Source organism: Cuculus canorus, chromosome 6 (genome assembly GCF_017976375.1).
Source record: "Cuculus canorus isolate bCucCan1 chromosome 6, bCucCan1.pri, whole genome shotgun sequence".
NCBI lineage: Eukaryota > Metazoa > Chordata > Aves > Cuculiformes > Cuculidae > Cuculus > Cuculus canorus.
Genome location: NC_071406.1, coordinates 30425558 through 30440996, shown reverse-complemented (window position 1 = coordinate 30440996; position 15439 = coordinate 30425558). Strand labels below are relative to the sequence as shown.

The following is a 15439-nucleotide window of genomic DNA, read 5'->3' as shown; positions in this document are numbered from 1 at the left end:
GCACTTGCGCTTTATCACACACAGGTTTTAAAACAGAACGGTTAGATAACTGCCGAAACAGTTCAGAAAGCACCAGCTTAGCCAGGGAAACCAAAACTGTACTCTAACACATTGGACTGATGCTAACAACATTGTAAACAGCACCGAAACTTTTAAATCCCCTATTAAACACAACCTTTAAGACCCCGTTTATCTTTTCAGTGACCTTCACTAGTTTATTATCGCTGCTGCAATGGCCCTTTGAATTAAGTACATTCAGGTTAGGAATTAAGAAAAGGAAAGTCATAAGGCAAAATTTCTCATGAGAGCAATTGATTTTCTGTCTGCACTACAAAAGCTGATTTTAAAACACTTTTTCACTCATAAATCTATAGAAAAAGCTAAAAACACCTACAGCACTATAATATTTCTCTGTTTCTCAGGGAAGTCACTGGAAAAATGATTGCAGCAAACACTACGATGATAAAACTTGTTACCAAAGGTCATCTGTCTCATCATAGCACCAGTGAGTTGAGAGCTTATTGCTCTATTGGCAGCGATTAAGTTCAGAAACAGATACTACTACACCAAAAAGCCACCTGACAAGTTGGAAAGAATTTTAGCATTTACATATCTAAGGCCCAAAATGAGATGAAAAAAAAGAACTGCTAGCATTTACCTCTGCGTTAAAACCTCTACATACACTTCAAAAAATAAAAATATAAAACAAAATCAAAACCAAAACGGTCTCTAGTTTCCAGTAAATAATTTTAGGGTTTTTTTCCAAATTCATTCAATAGATATAAGTGCTTTTAAAAGCTTGAAAAAGAAGAATAAACTGAAAGACTAGCAACTGAAGCCTTAAATGTCATTTCACTACAACTTTCAATAGTTTCCTTTTTATCAAATAGTAGGCACAACACAAAAAGAGCTTTTATTAATATTTATCTGAGGAGAAGGTCTGTACTAATGTGCCAATACGTTAAAAGTCAGTCTTTCTGCAAACGTCTACAGCTACATTTCACAACTCAAGTGAAAAAAAAATTACTAATACCGCAGCAATCACTGCAAAGACACAGACTTCCAGAAACATCCAAAATGGTACAATCTGCCTCCAGAAAAAGATTGCTCGGTAACACAGCTTCTTAAAGCTCAAACTTGAAAAGGAGCAGAGGAAAAAATATCTGGAAATTAGCTATGTTGATTTATCTTGAAAGCATTTCCAGGAGGAAAAAAAATGAAATCAATTTTAAACAGCACCATTATCTATTAAAAAAATCTGCCTTAACTAATTTTAGTATTGAGTATTATAGAACCTAGGTAAGTATTCAGACAAGAATAATTTTCTTCTTGCTTTCAGTATCAATAAGGAGTAATGAATAAACTTTATTATGAAGAGCCTAAACCCAAGGAGACTGTTTAAAGAACACCAGCTAAGGGGGGAAAAACATTACTCCTGCATTTCCTATTTCCCCACATTTTTACATTCTCGTTCTGCTCCTAACTTTATAAATGAGCTGAAGAGCAATGAATGAAAATGAGAGCTCTTAAAATTTGCTTTCAGAAATGTGAGTCTTCTTTTAAGTGGAAGAAATCTCTCATAACTTAACAGGCCAGATTCAAGCTGAACACCGATAGAAACTATAAAAGCTCGTGAATTTCTTTTGGCTAACACAGCTGCAATTATAAAGCAAACACATATCCCAAAACATTTAAAAACATCTTTTAAAGTACATTTCTGTAAGTGCCCCAAGGAAAAATATTTCAGTCAGTTTTAGCATTCTCCTTAAATCAAGCAGCTATAATGCCTCAGTCTCGAGAAAGGCATACAAAACTACATGTATTACTTTTTTATATGATTACCTAGTTCGTTTTTACTATTATCAACAACTTATTCCTCACCAATTTGTAAGTGGAAATAGTTCTACAAGTCTTTCACTGCCAAGCTGTTTCTTCTTTTTCCATACATTACAAGAACACAGAGAAGAGGTCTAAAATAACGGCATACAAGTCATCCAAGAAAACATAAAAAACCGGTGAGATCTCTTACCCTTCATTAGGTACGTAAATGAATCCTACTTTTTTAAAATAAAATAAAATCTGTTGCGCTTCAGTGAAGTTCAGCAATTAGGAAGCCTATTGAGCCCAAGAAGTCTAAACCAAGCATCTACGGTAAAATCACTAAATAAACCTCAAGTAATGGAGAGTCATGTGACGATGATATCAAAGTATCTCCTGAAATGTCATTTACACCAATTCTTTGTGTATATTAAACAACTACATTTGGTGTTACCCACTCCGCACATTTTAACACACAAACACAGTGAGATGTTTTTTTCAGAAACGGTGAAGCTGTTGTGGCCTGCCCTGTATTATTTCGCTCTCGACATCTGGCTAATTGCAAGACTTTAAGATATTTTTTTTTTCCCTAACAGGAGTGCTACGCTGCCGTTAAACGCTGACAGCATCGGAGTTAAGATGAAAAGAGGGCATTCAGGAGAAGTGACCGGGAAGTTCGCTGCTTGGAAGAGAAAGGGAAAAAAAGAAACCACGCGTGTCACTTAGAGGTGCTCTACAGACAGAGCCGAACAGCAAAACTACGGAACTGAAAGTGTCCTGGAGAACTGCAGGAACGCTGCAAAACCAGCGCTCGGTGATTTCGGCGAGGAGCTGCACCCCGCACGCTTTGCCCCGTCCCCCTTCACAGCCACCGCTACGAAATGCGATTTACAGAGAAAACTAAAATTCGTTAAAACGCAGACATAAACGCTGCTGTTTCTCCCCCCGGGGAGCCTTTCTCGGGGCCGTGACGGCGGTGTGCGCACACCGAAGCTCCCGACCGGCGCGACCCTGCCCCGGGATGCTCCGGCACCGCCGCCACCGCGCAGGGGGATGCATGGGATGCTCCGCCATCGCGCCGGGGGTTGAGGAGGATGCCCAGGAGGATGCCCGGGGGGATGCTCTGACACCGCGCAGGGGATGGCAGGAGGATGCCCGTGATGTCTCTGCACCGCACAGGGGGATGCAGGGGAACGCAAGGAGATGCCTGGGCTGCCCCACCACCGCGCTAGGGGATGCAGGGGATGAAGAGAGATGCAGGGGGAAGCCGGGCTGCCCCACCACCGCGCCGGGGGATGCAGCGGGATGCTCCACCACCGCAAAGGAGGATGCAGGCGGGTGCACAATCTGTCCTGCCGTCACCTCGCAGGGGGATGCAGGCAGGTACCCAGGCTGTCCTGCCACCACCTCGCAGAGGGATGCAGGCACGTACCCAGGCTGTCCTGCTGCCACCACGCAGGGAGATGCCGGGGGGGATACCCTGTCACCTCGCAGAGGGATGCAGGCGGGTGCCCAGGCTGCCCCCTCTGCCACCGCGCAGAGGGATACTCGGGGATGGAGGGGGGTGCCCGGAATGCCCCGCCGCCGGTCCCGGTGACCCCTACAACGGGTTAGGCCGGGCCCGGCGTCGGCCGCCTCGCCAAGACCCGGGCCTAGGGTGGCCTCCGAGGAATACGGCCTCCTCGGAGCGGGCGCTGCACGCCGCACAACGGGCGCCGGAGCCGCCCCGTGCCCAGCCGAGCCGGTTACCTCCCACGGGCTTGCTGACGGCGCCGTTGGGCCTCCCGCGGGTGCCCATGGGGCTGCCGTTCTGCTCCAGCCTGGCCACCTTCCCGGGAGGGGGCCCTTTGACATCGGGGCTGCCGCTGCCTCTGTCGGGGCTGTCCCGCAGGCAGGGGCTCTCACTCCTCCGCTCCATGCTCGGAGACGCGGCTCCCGCTGGCAGGTCGCAGTAGAAGGAGCACGGACCTAGGGCGAGAGAAACAAGGGGAGCGTCAGCCGCCGCCCGGCACCGGGTCCCCGCGGGGGCGATGCTCTGCCCGGAGGCACCGCGCAGAGGATGCGAGGGACGCCCCGGCACCGCGCGGGGGGATGCAGGCGGGGTGTCCACGCTGCTTCCCGCCGCCGGCCCCGCTCACCGTTCGGCCCCGACGGCCCCGAGGGCATCCCGGGAGCACCCCCGCCCGCCCGGCCAGGTGCTGCGCCCCGGCCCCGGGCAGCTGTGCGGCCGCGGAGCAGCAACCGGCTGCTGGCGGAGAAGCCGAGCGACTCCCGGGAGCTGCCGCCGTACTTACTGCTTATAGCCTGTCTGTAAGTTGGCTGAGTTGGGCTCTGTCCATGGATCAGAAGTAGAGAATCCAGGGTGGAAAGTTTTCTTGTTTCCTCCTCTAGCGCCGCTTATCTTCCCTTCTCCTCCTTCCCCCCACCCGCACCCCTCCTCGCCCCCCCCCCCCCCTCCGGGGTGCCGGAGCCCTTGCCCGGCGGGTCCCGGGTGGCGGAGCGGAGCGGGGGCGAGGGGCGAGGGGGCGGGGAGCGGCGAGGCCGCAGAGGAGAGGGGAGAGGGAGCCGGCTTCTCACACCTTCGGCGGAGAAAATCGGTAGTGGGGGAGACGGGGGAGGAGAAGAGGAGGGAGCGCTGCTTCTCCCGGGCTCGGCGGCGGGTGCCCGGCGGCGCGGGGAAGCGGCGGCGGCCCCCGGTGTGTCACTTTTCAGTCGCTCCCTCCTCTGCCGGCGACGGCAGCGGCAGGAGGGACTCGCCACAGCGAGCGGAGAAGCGGCTATTAGTTGCGTGGAGTCATCGAGGCAGAGTGAGTCCTTTCTGGGGTTGTCCTTGGTTTCGGGGGTTGGTGTGTGTGCGCGCCCGCGTGTGAGTGTGTGTGTGCGTGTGTCTGCGCGGCGCTCCCGTCCCAGGGCTGTGCATCCCAAACATCGCCACCCCTCCTCGCCTCCGACACCCCTCCCCCTCCCCGCCCCCCCCCCCCCCCCCCCGAAAAAAAAAAAACCACGATCAAGTCTCGGTGTGGTGTCGGGATCGGGCGGGTAGGAGCCCACCTCCCCCCGGCCCGGCCGGCCCCGCCGCACGGCGGTGGGAGGCACGGACCCACCTGGCAGGAAATTAAACACCGATAAATAAAGAATACACCTCGCACACGCCGAGTCGCGCGGAGGGAGTGAGGGAAGCGGGCGGGGAGGGGACGGGGAAGCGCGGCGGGACGAGGCGGCGGTGACAGGAGGGACCCGGGGCAGAAGGGCGCAAGGACAGGGGCAGCCGGGCTGGGGGAGGGCCAGGAGAGGAGGAGGAGCCGGGAGAAGAAGGGGGGGGAACGGCAGAGGGGAAATGGGAGTTGGGGAGACCGGAGCGACCGAGGAGGAGCGAAGCCGCCGCCGGCATCCAGGGCGCGCGCTCCCGGGATCCTCCCGGCGCCTCTCCCCGCCGGGGCCGGGTGGCAGCAACTTTTGGCGTGGCGGCGGGGCCGCCTTCCCCGGGGCACCGAGAGCGGGTCCCCGGGTAGGGCCCTGCCGCTGGCCCCGAGCGATGGATGGCGGGGGCCGGGAGGAGGCGAGCGGCGGCCGTGCAAGAGCCGCCGCGGAATGACCGACCGGCGGACGCTCCACCCGGCGGGGCCGCGCCCGGCCCCGAGGGCTCGCAGCGCCCCCTGCCCGCCCCGGGGGCCGCGGGGGAGCGAGCCGGGGCCGAACGCGCCCGGCGGCGGAGCGAGCCCCCGGTTAAGGTGGACCGGGAAATTCCCGTCCGGCGCGGGGCGGGCGGGCGGCGCGGGGGGCGGTGGGTACCGTGTGCCGATGTTGACACATCGCGGCCGCCGCCCCCGTCCTCCCCCGCGCCCGCCCGCGCCTGCCTCCCCGCAGGGCGCCGCCCTCCCTCCGGCCCCCTTAATAGCTTCGCCTTTTACGGTGGCGCCGGAGGGTCAAAAAATAAAAGAGGGGGGCTACGGGGCGGGGGGGGGGCTCGGCTCCCCCTCTCACCCCCAGGCACGGCGGGAGCGGCACCGGCACCGGGCAGCCCCGCCGGCCGATCTGTGTCCGCTCCACCCGGGCGGCAGCGTTAGCCCCGAGCCCGCCCGCAGCCGCGGCGGTGCGGGGAGCCCCAGGAGTCAGAGGAGGGGAAGGGCAGGTCGCCCCCGCTGCCCTCCGAGCGGCGGGAACAGCCCGCCCGCCAGCCGAGCGGCTCCGGTGCCGGAGAGAAGGCGGCGGAACCCCCGGGCAGGGTAAGAGAAACCATCGCCTCGCTCCGCACCCGACCCGGGCGCCCGGGTCTCCCCCCGCCTCGACGCGGGCAGGGACAGCCGCGACAGCCTCGAACTGCGAAGGCGAACCGGGGGCGGGAGCCGGTGCCGCCGCCGCCTGGAGGCTGGGGGAGCCGGGGAAAGTGTGGAGGGCCGGGAGCCGCCGGGCTGCGGAGGAGGAGAGGGCGCAGCCGGGTCCCGGCCGCCGCTGCCCGGGAGGAGCCGCAAAGTCTGGGGAACTCCGGGTTTCCTTTTGAAATATCCCGATCTAACTTCTCTCCCAATTTTCTCCTAAATCTGATAAAGCTCGGCAGCGGCTCTGACTTGGAAGTTAACTATTTCCACCCAGCTATCGAATAATTGAATAACGTTTTGTTCTTACCTTTGATGTTGAACTACGAATTCCCGCGGATCAATGGCCAGAAAGTTAGAAGAATTGGTGATTTAGGACTTCGGTACTTCTGGAAAAAAAAAATGCCAATGGTTTAGCCAGGATCTTCCCTGTCTGATTCGTTACTATTATTATATCTGATGATGTGGATGGATGGAGAGATTCAATCCAAGCCCATTAATGAGCTATTTTATAAACACCACCGTCTGAAGATCTTCTTTTACATTTTGTCAGTGATCCTTTCCTTAACAGGGGAGACGTGTGGCGACAGCCCGATTACGGGACTTTAGTAAAGCTCCTATAAGAGTACGACTGGCTTGTTAATCGATTAATATTTTATTAAGCGTAAATATTTTATAAAGTTTTTAGGAAAACTATCGATTCTAAATTATTAAACTCGTCAGAAAGTCGTTTGAATAATGCATACAATTAAATACATTTAAATATATATGTAGCGATTGCTTTCTTTGCAATGAATCCCCTGCACCTTTCCCTCGCGTTCGGTTTCTCCCCACCGGCCGCTGGTTTCTCGTTTCCGCGTTCACTGGAAGATCGCGGTCGCCAAATCCGTGTTTGTTCTTGTATTTATAAACCGAAAGTTTACAGAAAATACTCTGAAATCGGGAGCGGGAATCATTTGAAAAATTCGACAAGGAAGCAGAGGGGCTTGTTAGTAAAAGCGAGGGGAAACCGAACCGAGTGCGGATAAATTTTGCTGGTTGGTAACTTCTGTTTTGTAAACATCCTTTAATTCGGACAGATTTTGTGATACACGATGCTTATTTTACTTTTACATATTTTTTCCAATAAAAGCTTTTTTTTTCTGTTTCAAATTACACATGTGTTTTGGTTTTTTCCCCCAGTGCATGATTTTCACATGTTGTCCTTATTTCCACTGGAAAAAAACAGGCGATTATTTCCCATCGCTTTCCGCCATCCGTCCTCAATCTCGCTATAAAGAGAACCGGATTTTTATTAGTATTATTATTGATAATCTCTTTTTCTGTTTTCACCACGAGCTCCAGCAGCAGAGCTTTGGGCTCTCCGGTAGGCGCAGAGGCGGGCCGTTACCGCCGAGCCCCCGTTACCGCCGCTGCGATCGCCTCGAGTGGTTGATTGCCAACACGGAAAAAAAAAAAAAATTGAACAAAACAAACGAACAAAAACACCTCGTCTGGAAAGGTTTGGTTTTCATTAACTACCGCTTTCAAAGCCAAAACGCATGGAAGCGATCGCAGCGCCGTGCCCGCACAGCGGCTGCTGGGGCTGCCGAGCGTCCCGACGTGTCGCCCCCGTCCCCGACGGGATCCGACGGGCTCCTGAGCGCTCTTCCTCGCCTCCTCCTTCCCCCCTTTCAGCCCAGAGGCCAGGGTGGTGCCGCGCACCGGGGAGCGGCCCCGGCGGGGCGGGAGCGCGGTGGCCCCGCCGAGCTCCCTCGGGGGGCGGCGGTCGGGACGGCTCCAGCAGGCGAGGGCTCGCCTTTACCGGGGGCCCTTTCCCATCGCGGCGGGACCCGAGCCCGCGGCCGCCCCTCGGGGCCGGGACCGACCCGTCCCGTCGCACAGCGCCATCGCGCGGGCGCCCGCGCAGCCCGAGGTGGCCCCGGTAGCGCCGGTCAGGGGAGCAGCACCTGCCGCGGGGCCGGCGCGCCCCTCCCGCGCTGGCCCCGGCAGCACCGCCCCGCCGCCTCGCCCCGTGCCGTCGAGGCGCCCGCAGCGCCGGGCTCAGCAGATGAAGCGCAAACGAAAGGGAGCAGTCCCTGCTCCCGGTGGCGGGACGAGCCCGAGCCCTGTCCGCGGCACTTCCAGCTCTGGCTCCACGGTTCCCAGCCGGTGCCTTCCCAGCCCAAGCGGGACCCGGCGGAGGCGGCTCTGCCTGCCCTGTCCCCACGGGGGCTGCGCGGCTCGTTCCTGCCGCGCCAAGTGAAAGAGGGAAAAAAACAAAACCAAAAGCTTCTTTACGGCGTCCGAGCCTCGGCCGAACTGCTTAGGGACAGCAGCATCCCCGCAGCCCCTGCCCGCTCCTTCATCCTTCCCCTCACAGATTTTATTAGTGAGTCTTTTGCTGCTAACATTAGTGATAGTGAAGGAGCTGCGGAGTACAGAGAGGAAATCTCTACGTCCAGGCAAATCCAGGGAAGGGAAGGGAAGGACTCGGCCAGAGCAGTTATTACACCGTATTTCGGCAGTGCAGCCCCGGCCGAAGCGGCGCGGAGAGCGGGGCTCGGCAGGCGCTCTGCACGCCCGGTGCGGAGCTCAGCCGGCCGCTCCGGGGTCCTGCCAGGCTCCCTCCAGCTTCCCCTCCTTCCTCACACTCGCCTCCAGCTCTTGGCTCTCTCCTTGGCCGCGGGATTGCGTTTTCCCGCACTTATACGCTGCAGGGCGAGCCGCGAGGGATTTCCTTCGTGAGATTTCACGCTCATCGACCCGCCTCACCTTAACAGACTCGCGAGGCTCTTCGGGTTTGCACGGCTTCTCTAAAATAAATCTGTTTAGATTTGTAAACTGTCGGGAGCAGAGAGCACAGCCCGAACTGCTTGTGCCCCGCGGCTTTTCTCCTTCAGATTAGCAGCTCAGAGCTGGAACTGCAGGAAGAGTTTCGCCACCTTCGTTGCGGTTAAGGAAAGCTCCTTAGATCCGAGAAAGAAGCGGCTAACCAGTACCGAGACGAGCCTCTCCACCCGAGCCCCAGCCGCGACTGTCCCTTCGCCGCAGCCCCCGGCCACCACAGAGCCGTTCACTCCCGCTCCCACCCCGCGGCGGCCGCACCGCCCGAGTTGCGGCACGAACGAATGCGGGAAGGGACCGGAGAGGCGAGCCGCCCGCCGCAGCCCGGGAGCCTGCCCGGCGCTGCCTTTACACCCCGGAGGTGTTTGCGGGGCGCGGGGAGGGCGGCTCCGCACCGAACCTTCTCTTCTTCTTCCCGGGGTTGGGGCGAGAGGCGGCGGGGCTGAGGAGAAGCCGAGCGTGCCGAGCTGAGGACTGGCACCCCGAGGCACGAATCGTTTTAATTGCAACGATTTAAGTAAATTAGCAAGATATCTGCCCTTCTCCCCCGCCGGCTACGGCCTGGAAGCACAGCATTACCCGCCCACGTTGGACACCACCGCCTCCCAAACTCTCTCCAAGTTCCTGCGGCCGGCAAGAGACAAGACGGGAGCAGAGATCCCGGCCGAGCCGAGAGGGCTGAGTCGCTTCCGAGCGCCGTTCCAGGAGCTCCCGGGGAGCTCGGAGCCCAGCCCCGCGCCCTCATTCTCTAGGACGGCGCGGCTCGGCCGCGACTGAGGAGTCGTTTCCCTCCTAAGTCCCAACTCTGCCTTTTAACAGACAGCCCGACCTCTCTACGCGAACTGCCCGTGTAAACCAAACCACCGGCAAACGCGTTCGGCTTTGCGGCACGAGGCAACGGGTCCCGGCGGCTCCTTCCTTCCCCGCCGAACGGTGCTCCGGGAGCGGAGCCGTGTCGGGACGCCGCTGCACCTCCAGCCGAAACCCAGGGCAGGTCTGGCTGCGGCAGAAGCTGTAACCCAGCGAGAAACAGGGCTGCCCGACATCGCGCTGGGGGTTTACTGTTTTCTGGGCAAATAACTGACGGCTTGCCGTCCTGCTCAGAGAAAAGGAGCCAGACCAGCGCCGGGATTTCGAGTGAAGATAAACAACAGAGGTTTTATTGATCTGTAAAGGCTGAAAACGTTGTTCACAGATCGAGGAAACGCATCCGAAAATACACGAGCAGCAAAGGTCCCAGCGCCCAGCTCCATCAGCGTGGCAGGCAGCTCAGAGCCTTCCCGACCGCGCCACGAACCGGGTTTGTCCCTGTTCCTGGAGAAATCTCTGCAGCCGGAAAGCTGCAGGCGGCTGACGGGTAATGCTCAGCTTTTTTAGGCTTTCGCAAGCCCAGCACTGTTTTACCAACGAGGCTCAGCAGGGCACTCTCGGCAGAGGGGCACACGTGGGTCCACTGGGGCAGGAAAAGGCCAAATAATTCGCTTTTCTTCCTGCAAACAGTCCTACCGTCTTTTTCCCGTGGCCTCAAAACTTTGCCTTGTTCCTATGCACGAACACTCTCAAAGATGTGTTCAGGACCGGGTCGTACTTCGGTCCCCCCAGGCTCCTGGGCCGCCGCCCTCTCCCAGCACATTCAAAGGTGGCCGAAAGGTTGCCCGCCACCCTGGGCTGCCCTGCAGAGACGGCGCCCTCCAGCCTGGACGTGGGACGAGGCAGATGCCTTCCGAGGAGATGCTGGGGCATGGGGGGCCTGGGGATACAGCCCGGAGCCTGCCTTTCTGCTTTCTGTCCAAGACCTGGCATCCCTCTGTTTCAGAAGCCTCCGACGGCGCCGTCCCCGCACATCCCATCCCCGGGCATTGCGCACGGCCACGGGTTGCGGCTCAAACCCCAGCGATCGCCCCGGGCTGGGCGAAGGAGCCCCCGGCTGGCTCCGCTCCTCCTGTCCGGGGCCGCCGACACGAGGGCTTTGTACAAATTCCCCGTTTGCACAAAGGGACGGGGTAGCGGCACCCGCCGTTTGAAATCCCACTCCAAAACCAGAGCAGACGAAGCTCTCGTCTGCTCCTCGTCACGGAACCACTCCAACCAAATCGGCATCTATCGAGCGAGCTTGTCCCCAGCGGGGACGGCGGGCTCTCGCTAGCTCTGCTCCCGGAGCGCCGCCTCTCCTGCCCCGGGAGATGTCCCTCGGCCACGCCACCCCTGCACGGGCACACGATCGGTTGCCCTTGGCCAGCCCGAGGCGCCCCGGTCGAACGGGACGGCGGGGCTCAGCCGCCCCTTAGCAAGCGCTCCCGGGGCGCCGCAGCCTCCCCACCCTCCGAGAAACGGAACCCTCCGAGATCTCTGCGCTTTGTCAGCACGCCCGGGGGATTTGACAGTCACAATTACCTGTAAATATTCTGAGCAGTTTGTATACGAGACACTTTTTTAGCCCTAAGCCTGGCAAGTCTCACTGTAACCCTGCCGCAACTTTCCCGAGGCAGACGGCAAATCCCAGCGCTCCGCTCCAGGAACGGAGAGGCGATCACCCATCCTCCCGGCACCGCGAAGCCCTGGAGCGGGAGAGACCGCCACCGCTTCTCCCGCTCCGCATCCCGAAACGCAGCAGCTAAACACTTGGTTAGAAATGCTAACGTTAAGGAGAGATTTCAAATTAGTGGCAAAAAAAGAGATGCCTACTATCAAATCATCCTTTCGGACAGAACAAATCCGTTCCCACACGGGCAGATAAGATTTTCTAACGTATTTGCAGTTTTTGGTTTTGGGGTTTTTTTTGTCGGTTTTTTTTTTTTTTTTTTTTTTTTTTTTTTAAATATACAGAAGTCATCAGATCTGAGCTGGTCACTACTACCTAACTCCGAGGATTTTCATAATCTGGTCTTCCCAGTTTTTGCCTCTATCTCTCCCTTCCCTACCCATCACATCATAAAAAATTAGCAGCGTGGAATTACCTGTCTGCTTCTTTTGTGCCTCCTTCAAGTAAAGAAGGTAAAAGTCACTTCACCTATTACGCTTGTATTAAGTAATAAAGAGGTGGTAACTTGGAGCCACCACATTTGAAGATTGTGTCACATGCTTTAGCATAAATAGGAGTTATAGCCCTAGCGATTACTGGATCAATTCATCTGTGCAACAACTTGTGGCGCCTTCGGTTCTTAGCAGGTATTTGTCCTGTCCCTGGGAATGGCTTCTGTACATCCCGGCCTCGCTAAAACCCCCATAAACAGCAGCAGCCCCTCGCTTTCCGGGGCGTCTGTGAGCGCGTTTGCCGAGGGGAAAGGCGGGTTTGGTAGCGCCCTGGCTCCTATTTGGAGCCGGATCCGACGGGATTTCCGGGCTGCAGCATCTCCCCCCGCAGTGAGGACAAGGCGAGGGCGCAGCGGCTCTCATCCGGAGAGGGTCGTGGCGTGCGACTTCGCCCTCCCCTCGCAACAACAGGGAGGAATTGGCCCAACTTTCGCCAAGTTTGCAGCCCTGGGCTTTTTTTTGTTTCTAAACCGCTTACACGAAAGAGGCTGCTCGCCAGCCCGGCCACCTCGCCGGCCAGCGTCGGAGGCTGCTCAAGGAACAGCCCGATCGATCGGAGAGGAGCAAGCTCGGGGCATCCCTGCTTGCTTCCCTCCCGAGGGGCTCTGACACCCCCTCGAGCCGGTCCGAAGCCGCGTCGGCTGCTCGCCAGCCGGGGCAGCGGCACTGCCCGCGCAGACACTGCTGCCCGCACGGGCCGCGCACACCCCCGCCCGCCTGCCCCGCGAGTAGAGGGGACAAGAAGCTTCCTCAGGCGCTTTGGGCTGACGGGGAAAAAATATTCAGTGGGAGCCGGGCTCTTGCGGGATAGGGAGTGGACGCAGCGGGCTCCTGCCATCCCGGGAGGGAAGTGTCGGCAGCGCTGCAGGTGCTCGCCCCGAGGCACCGCTGGAGGTGGCCCCGTCCCCTCGGGGACCTCCCGTCCCCGTCGCCCTTCGGGGCACCTCTCGGGCAAGGCGAGAGGGACGGGCACGGGGCCGAGAGTTGCGGCAGAACCGGGGGGGTGTCTGGCCCCGTCCCCGTCGAAGGACAGCGGGCAGCCCCCGGGCCGCCCGAGCCTATCACGACGACTGAGCTGAAGAACCGACGGCGCCCCGAGCCTGCCCAGTGGATGCTTCCCGGCCTCCCCGTTTCGTGCCCTCGAAGCGCTGCTGCCGCTCTCACAGCGTGTCGACCCTCCCTGCAAAGGCCGGTCCTTCCCGCGGGATGGAAGGGTGGAAGCAGCATTGCAAACCCATCCTGCCGTTTGCCCTCGGCCTCTCACCCCGCTCTGTGTCCCTTCGGCAGGTTATGCACGCCCACAGGCGGAGGCCCCGGGCGCTTCGCTCCCACCTGCGGGGCTGTGCAGCTGCACCAGCCCGGGGAGGCGTGCGGGGACACGGCGCGGGCAGCCCAGCCGCGGCGAGGGTGCATGCACGGATGTCTCCCCTGCACAACCTGCCTCTCGCCCTGTGCCAGTGGCAGGGAGCCCGTCCGGGGGCTGGCAGCGGGGTGAGCCTGCTCTGGCAGCCTGGAATCGAGGGGGACGGAGGCCACCGCAGGCGGGGACGGGCGCCCTCCGGCTCGCAGGGTTCCTAGGACCCGGCCAAGCTGGGAACCGGGAGCCTCTCCCGGCGCATCTGCCTCTGGGGCGACCACAGACAAACAAATATTTGCAAACCAGCGGCGGGGCTGCCAACAGAAGCCCCGCCAGCCCCGGAAAATCGTAGAATCATGGAATGGTTTGGGTTGGAAGGGACCTTAAAGATCATCTAAGAAGCCGGGAGCGGGGCGGGCGGGGGGATGCTGACGAGGAAGAGAACGGAGTAAATCATAGATCACTTTCTCAATTTCCACCTTGATTATATAGCCTCGCTTTTATGTGCCTGCCCGGCAGCCTGTGCACACAGACTTCCACCGCCTCCCAAAGCTCCAGCAGTAAAATCCTAACGAACTCGGAACCCGCCCGCTCCCACAAAGCAAACAGGGAGCGCAGCGCCCGCCCCTCCCTCCGCAGCCCCCGGGATCGGCACCGCCGGGGATGGCTTCAGCGTGGAGGGAAAAAAAAGAGGAGAGGAAGTCTGAGGTCTGTTTATATTCATATATTTTCTATTAAGACAATTAAGTAACCGGCACAATGCAGCAGCTCCTCCTTCCTAACAGCTTCCTTATTTCTGCCAAGACAGTTTACTCACTGCGGCTAAAACTGGCTTCCTGATCCCTTCCCAAAAATTAGAAACAACAGCTAATAAAGAAGCAAAAGAGGAGATGGGAAACCAGGCATGGAAAGTAACCGTGCAGCTGCCAGCCTGGATTTCTTTCATATATCCATGACTGATGGACAATATACAAGTCATTTCCCCCAGTTCTCAGGGATGAGGCCTGGGCTGCCCCTCCATCCTAGTGGGATAAAGCCCTCAACTGGCAGCAGAGTGACTTTTTGCTTGGACATGGCAGTGGGGGACACTGGTAGCTCACAAGTCAGCGTCTCACCCCAGTTTACAATCAGGGATTTCCCAGCAGACGGTGGAGGGGCTGAGGAGATCTGGGCTGTGTGCCCTCCCAGATCCCCCCCCCTCCCCCCGGAACAGGGCTCCTACGTTTTTTGAATCTCCAAGTGTAAAGAGGGTAGAATATACAATGACATGCATTTATTTTGAATCCATTTAGTGATTCACGTTGCAACCAAGAAAAAGTATGCTAGTGCCATAAATTAACACATTTCCTTTTGAGGTAATTTCCACCAATGCCTTCAAATAGTGCCAGTGAACTGTTGGTAATTTTTCCCTCCCCTATAAATTAAATCATACACTGTCACAATACATTCATGACTCCCTCTAAAAACTTGCAGCTGATGGTTAAAACAAGCCATGGTCTAAATGTTAATAGGGAGACCTGAGGTGAGAGAGATCTCTAAGTTCCTGTCAGTAATGATTCAGAAGGGTAGAGAAGGGCAATCCTATCAGTACAGAAAGACAAACCTCCTTACTAGACAACAGAGGATCAACTGAGGAGGAAAGCAGAATTATACGTGCTACCTGCAGCAAGGAAACTCCTCGTCATGGCTCATAGTCAGCCACCAGACACAAACCCACAAGAAACTACACGTCACCACTCCTGGTGTTCATGACCTTCAGTGCTTCAAGATGCAAAATGGAGGAAGTGGTGATCATCTGTGGCTATAACTGATATTGGGGAATATATCAGGGAATACCTAAGATACCCTAGATGTAACTGTATTCAGGACCTTATCTTAATACTACTGAATTATGTCCTCCATAGTTCAGTTCCAAACATAATTTTAACTGCGAAGTACTATTTTTTTTCCCACTTCCCTGCCTTAAGCAACAGCTAATAAAGACAATATTAGGCAGTTTGCTCCCACTCCTTTCAGTAGTTCCTGTTCAGCGCAAGTTGAAGTGACTGGAGTGAATAATTTGTCTTTGGGTCAAGGTCATGATCCCTTG

The 15439-nt window shown here is 57.1% G+C and overlaps 1 protein-coding gene across 2 annotated transcripts in view; it reads right to left on the bottom strand.

Moving 5' to 3' along the window:
* SATB2 (SATB homeobox 2) overlaps positions 1-7266 on the bottom strand; it is a 133376-nt gene extending 126110 nt beyond the window's left edge. Inside the window, exons 1-2 of one of the 2 annotated variants that reach the window (XM_054070568.1) lie at positions 6445-7266; positions 3568-3786 (exon numbers count right to left, since the gene is read on the bottom strand). In XM_054070568.1, coding sequence (XP_053926543.1) covers positions 3568-3736 — 169 coding nt within the window. In that variant the 5' untranslated portion in view covers positions 3737-3786; positions 6445-7266. Of the gene's footprint in view, positions 1-3567; positions 3787-4112; positions 4264-6444 lie in introns of those variants that run through there. The other variant, XM_054070567.1, reaches the window with a different exon arrangement.
* Positions 7267-15439: the final 8173 nt, after the last annotated feature.